This window comes from Rhipicephalus microplus, chromosome 5, assembly GCF_043290135.1.
Source record: "Rhipicephalus microplus isolate Deutch F79 chromosome 5, USDA_Rmic, whole genome shotgun sequence".
In the NCBI taxonomy this organism is placed as follows: Eukaryota; Metazoa; Arthropoda; class Arachnida; order Ixodida; family Ixodidae; genus Rhipicephalus; species Rhipicephalus microplus.
In genome coordinates, this window is record NC_134704.1 from 55,801,077 (window position 1) to 55,807,076 (window position 6,000).

The window sequence follows — 6,000 nt, forward strand, 5'->3', positions numbered from 1 at the left end:
GCATTGCTGAAACATGAGTTTGCCTTTGTTCTCTTTTTCCCAAAGGTCTCATCGCCAGTTGCTCAAGCTGTATGCGCACGGCATTGAGGAGCGGGACGAGTACCGGTCGGACCGCTGCTTCTGTTCTTGCCAGTAACGCGAGCAGATGGAAGTAGCATGTTGCAGCTACAGCTGATCTCCGAGTCGGTGTGCTCTGTGAGCAACCACCCAACTTTCTCAACTTTCATTCTGTCTGTTCGGGAACAGACAGAATGAAACAAAGACAAGGTGCCGTCTCGTTTGCGCATCGCTCTTTTGTGTCGGCTCTCTTTGGGTGCTCTTGCATCTGCGTTGTGGTGTTGAAGCTGCCCTTGGGTATGAAATGACAAGTCAGAACTTTGCCCTATGATTTGCACACCACAGTCTTGTGAACCACCAGAGACAACATGTTTAGATGCTGCAACGCACGTGCCCGATTCGCAATGTGGGAGCTACGCCATAATGCGGAACGAGACACACTTACTTTGTTCAAAAATTTTTGTGAGAGATTGTGTTTACATAGGGTTACTGGTTACCACTTGTTAAAGATGGGCCCACCAGGTAGCGTGCAGGACGCCAGCATTTCGTTGTTTTGGCCTTCACAACTTGCTTGCAAAGAACTATTTCTTGAATGTGATGTTACTTTCCATTAAGCTGCTCACGTTGGCACTTTTATGGGAACAATATATAGTGGTTATGAGCTGGCCTCAATGCCTTAGTTGCCCAGGTTTAATCATTCAGATTAGATTTCCATAGATAGAGCCACATAGCTGTCAAACAGCAGAAAATAGTCGGTATTCTTAGTTGTGCTAGTGACCTTTGCCAAACAGGTACCAAACATAGTCTCTGCAGTTCTAAGTGCATGTTAGCAGCATACCATAGTGCTTGACGGCACCCATTACGTCTCCATTAGCATGCCCTTGTAGCAGGAGATCACCATGTGTTCAGCAAATATAAGACATTTTTTCTCCCCTTCGAGAGATCTCCAAGTGACCGGCATGACGAATGTGTGGCATCTTCTCGTCGAGACATTCCAGAGTGCAATCTTTTCAGGCCGCGATGTCAGTGGGACAAAAGAAACGCTCAGACAGAGGTACAAAATGTGGTTGCTCGGAGCGATATTGCAACGCGTTGTTTATCGCCGTTAGGCACGTTGAGGTTGTTCTTATCACCGCACAAATCATTTATAAATGCTTTTTATTATTGTTGTCTATATTTGCTTCTCCTTAAAGACCATTGCAAAAGCACAGTATATGCATTTCGTCGAGATTATATGACCAGCAGTGAAAATTCGCCCTGCGTCTCTTAACCACGCTTAAGTATTGAACATTACGATATGACAAACTTGCAATTACAAACAGGTATTAGCAGTAATTTCCATTTAGGTAACTGTTTTGGTGCATCCCTTACCAGACTAAACAATTGCCTCTGCAGAAATACGCGGTTTGGCCTGTACGCTATTCCTGTACAATGTCATTGGCAAACACGTGTAGTGCGTTTTTCGTGGATGACTCCATTTACTTCACGGTATGCTTTGCCTAGTCCTGATGTATTGTGTGCACAAATTTCTTTTGGACTATGTTACCGAGGTTAATTTTTTGAAAATGCACACAGTGGCTTGTTGCCATCAGGGACTGTGATAACATAACCATACTTTTCTTATGAGGAATGTGAACATGTGATAATCCTTTTTCCTGCTGCGCCGACGACAAGGCAACCTTTTATACAGTATGCGATGGTTTGTCATTTTCAAGCCACCGAATCTTGTCTTGTGTTGTGCCAGTTCGAGTTCTCACTGTTCTGTAAATGTTTTAATAAAGGAGTGCAAGACTCGCAATGACTGAGTAGTTGTTGAGCAGCCACATCTCGTTGGTGTTATTGAATGTAGAAAATCATGATGTTGCCATGTTTGCCTTTTTGTACAGGTGTGTATATTGTACTTTATGTTGCGAAGGGGGCCACTCGTGCGCGAGAGGCTGGGTCGTATGCAGTTGCACCTATGAGAAGGTGTGAAACTGCACAATAAAGATATACAAAACCATTTTGGTACTTTGTTTTGTATGTATAAAAGATACACACCACACTTCGATCCCACAATGCACAAGTTGAATATCTATGCTGGTTGTCCAAAATGAACTGACATAATTGTGATTCCATCTTAACTTACAGCAGCACGTCGATAAACTCTCACCAGAACGAAATTTGACACAATATTCACACAACATGCAGCTTCATGTCAACATTGTAGAGCAGATGTAAAGAACACACTGACTGTTATGAAAAAAGTAGGGCTACACAGAATAACATTGGTAGCACGCACATACAAAACGGCCAACAGTGATAAAATGGATGGTGCCTTGATGAGCCAATATAATAGTGATTACATGCGACTGAGAAAAGGACCTGACAATGGCATTCAGATGCTGTATAGGTAAGTCGTCCATGCCTCGTAAAAGCTTGGGCTGCAGTATTGACTTTGTCGCTTAACGTGCTTGCAATAGTTTCGCGCAGCAGTTTTGCTTACAAAGAGTGGATGATGTTTTGTGATGCTGCTTCATTTCATTGTCTGGAAGGGTATCGACATCTAAAAGCTGGAGTTCGCCCTCCACAAATTGGGAACTTGCAACCAGGGTTTCAAATGCGGAGCACTGAATTCGAGACGCTCGTTGGTTGCCAGTTATTGGGAGGCCCTATATCAGCGGCCTCTGGGTGCTCCTCTTCCACGGCGATTGCCTCCTCTGGAAAGTCCAGGTGGTCCGCCAGCGTTCTTTCCGCCCTTCGGGGGCGGAGACTTGGGCCTGAGGATCTCTATGCGTTCGGTGCATCCGGTGAGATAGTCGGAACCCTTACTGAAGTGGGCATTGTACGCATCGCTGTTGAAGTTGCTGTTAGTCAAATCCGGTCCGATAGTAAGCCAACCAGGCCGGATGGTGACATCTCGGCCAAATACGTGCAGACGGCGACGGCCCAAGCAGAAGTGTTCGATGATGTGGAATATCTCCTCGGGCTTCTCGATACCGCCAAACTCGGGCTCTTCCGAGATGATCAGATCGATGTCGATGTTGGCGTGTATGAAGTCGCCGTCGGTGCTTCTGCGTACAGTGCCCTTGATGCCCATCAGGCAGTGTTCTTTGGTCCGCTGAAACACTGCGCGGGGCTCGAGGTTCTTCAGGTGAACCGGGTTCTTGATGTTCGTCTTGATCCAGCATATGTCCTCGCATCGGCGGAAGCCCCACTTTCGTAGGCAAAGCCGGCCCAGGTCCAAGCCGTCCGATGAACCGCACCAGAGGAACAGGAAAGAACGCGAGGCGGCCACTTCTTCGATCTCCAGCTTCATGATCTCCTCCCAGCTCCAGAACTTTGTGTGGGAGGAGACACCACAGGTGCGCTGGTACTCTTCGAGCGGAGGCTCGACCAGAATCACGTCGAACTTGCACTTCAGGCTGCGGAAGTCGAACGACTCCAGGTCGCACTTGAGGTACATCGGTGGCGTCGCGGTGTCTCGAATGAGCTCGTCTTTAAGTCGTATGAGCTCCTTGAGCTTCGGGTACTCCTCGAAGCGGTCGGCCAGGCCAACGTCCCGGATGAAGTTCTGCGGCCGCTGTCCGGTGTCCACGAAGTGCTGGCAGTAATCGTTGTGCGGGTTCGCGCTCTGGGTTCCCTTCAGGAACGTGCTCGAATCGCGGTAGGTGTACACTTTCTCCTCACCGTACGAATCGTCGTCGGCGGAATGAGTCGGCGAAGAGTCGCAGTCGAGTCTCGGCTGCTTGGGATCCTTGGAAGGGTCGGCATTCGCACGGCTAGACCCCTGAGCCGCCTTCGAATCCCGGGCGAGCTGCTCCCTTTCGTTGGTGTTGCCGAGGATCTGACTGAGGTTGCTGGCGGTGCCGTCCCCCAGCTGCTGAACGAGAAGAACCCGCCTTTTCTGTGAACGTTCCTTGAGCGCCTGCCTGATCGATAACTCGCCGCTCATTTTGCTGCAGGTCCGAGCAACGTCGCTTATTATTCACTCACGTAAATGTCCGAACGAACGAATGAGCCGCACAAATGTACAAACGCGGCCGAAGTTTACCGATCGCCGCTTCTCTTCTTCACGGAGCTGCATAGACGCCACCGACCGACGCCGCTTCGCTTTCTCTACTCGTCCATGTGCAAGCATACGCAAGCCATTCAACGCAGCCGAAAATACACGAAAAAGCTAGGTTCGAGAGTGGTTTGTACAGTTGCCACTTCGCAATAGTAGCGCTACATTCTTATGCTCTAAAAATTACATTTATGTTTTAATTTGCTATAAACGCTTTCTGACTTCAATAAAACTAAAGAAAAAATTTTTTGAGAAGTAATCAAATTAATGTGTACTTATAATTTACAAAAGATCAGTGTTGTCATTGAAGACAGCGAATACCGCAAAAGCTGCACCCATACTGCTATAATCAACATAAACAACTTTTACTACTTCATTGCAAGATAACTTCATAAAAATGCTATGCATACGGCTATACAACTATTTTTTTTTTAATTTTTGTACTGAAGTTTTTTTTCTATCTCAAATAAACTGATTAAAGTGCGTAGCCTTTGAGAGTAAAACTTTGTTGCGAAAATCTTGAAGGCCACGCTAAACGCGTTGAGGCGAAAACTGCGAGCGCTGGAGAGCAGCACCAGTGGGATTGCTGTGCAGTGAAGGTTTATAGGTAAGGGTGAAAAACGCGGGAACGTATACCCAATTCGAATTATATAATATTTATTCGTTGAAAGAAATTCCCAAACCGCGCAACAACGCGACTGTACGTTTATATATGGCACATGTTGAGAAAACACGCCAGCGTGCGTTCTGGTTTGTCAAAGTCTCGTTCACATCATCCAGTATTTGCGTTTCGGCGCCAGCTGTGTATTGGCAGAGAACAAAGTATAAACGACTTCCATAATATGACAATATAAATCCAACATTCGAAAGAAAATATCAGTCAGCAATCGACTAAGCCTTGTAAACATGCATTCAAATAAGCCAATGCTTTCGGGGCAAAATATTTACTCGAACAAAAAATGTTGCTGGAGCTGATAGTTGTTAAACTTTTACAAACATTTGTATTCACTCTACTGCATTTAAGATTTTGAAGCGGAGATGAGAATTTCATACGCTCTTTAAACGCATCACCTACCCACCCCCGTCCCTCTTGTATTTCCTTCTTTTGTAGTTACACCGCATTACATCACTGAGTGCAGTGAAAACACCACTGCAGGGCAATAGATAACGACACAAACGCTTCTTCATTGGCTTGTTTTTTGTTTGTTTGTTTGTTCCTTCCTCTTTTCCTTTTTTTCTTTCTTTGTGGCTTTTCTTGTTCTTCTGTTCCACTCGCCCTCTTGCCAACATTCATACCCCTTGCATTTCCCATTGAAAGACTGTTCTTCGCAGTGATATCCGGGATATAAGATTTTACTTCCTTCCTTCTCACCCCCTCTAGCATTGTCGAGATAAATCGCATACCGTCAGCTGCTGTACTGGAGCAGTCATCAGTCGTATCCTAAACTTGTTTATTAACCTGTTGTTGATGCCCGCCCCTTCGTAGCGGATGATGCACGCTCGTAGCGGTTGCCAGGCATCCTAAGATTCAATTGAACGGAGTGAAGTTGATGTGAATGCTCGTATTGATTGATTTTAACAAGTTTTTAGAAACAAAAAAAAAAAAGATCGATACTCCCATAAAGAACTTTTTTTCTGTTTATATGTCTTTTCTTATTTCTCATTTTGTGAATTTTAAATCAGGCGAAGTGCGGGAAGTGATTGACTTGCGTTCGTAGCGCTTGCCTCCTCCCTTCTCGCCCCTCACTCAGCGATATTAAAAGTTCGATAGCGCTCAGATATCTCGCTCGGTTGGCGTGTCAACTACGGGGAAGATGAAAGACAGTATGTTGTGGTGGCCAGACAACGGAAGCCGCAGTGAGCTACGCCAGACAAGTCAACCATGCATTCGTCGAAGA

At 46.0% G+C, this 6,000-nt stretch overlaps 2 protein-coding genes across 2 annotated transcripts in view; one reads left to right on the forward strand and one right to left on the reverse strand.

The window, feature by feature from the left end:
• Cerk (Ceramide kinase) overlaps positions 1-570 on the forward strand; it is an 81,467-nt gene extending 80,897 nt beyond the window's left edge. The window contains exon 11 of the mRNA XM_037425458.2: positions 46-570. Within this exon, the coding sequence (XP_037281355.2) occupies positions 46-136 (91 nt within the window). The 3' untranslated portion in view covers positions 137-570. The remainder of the gene's footprint in view (positions 1-45) is intronic.
• A 1,489-nt stretch (positions 571-2,059) lies between these two features.
• Positions 2,060-4,134, reverse strand: Mettl14 (methyltransferase like 14). The gene has a single exon (XM_037425459.2). It carries the CDS (start codon positions 3,989-3,991, stop codon positions 2,714-2,716), a length of 1,278 nt encoding a protein of 425 aa, XP_037281356.1. The 5' UTR covers positions 3,992-4,134; the 3' UTR covers positions 2,060-2,713.
• Positions 4,135-6,000: the final 1,866 nt, after the last annotated feature.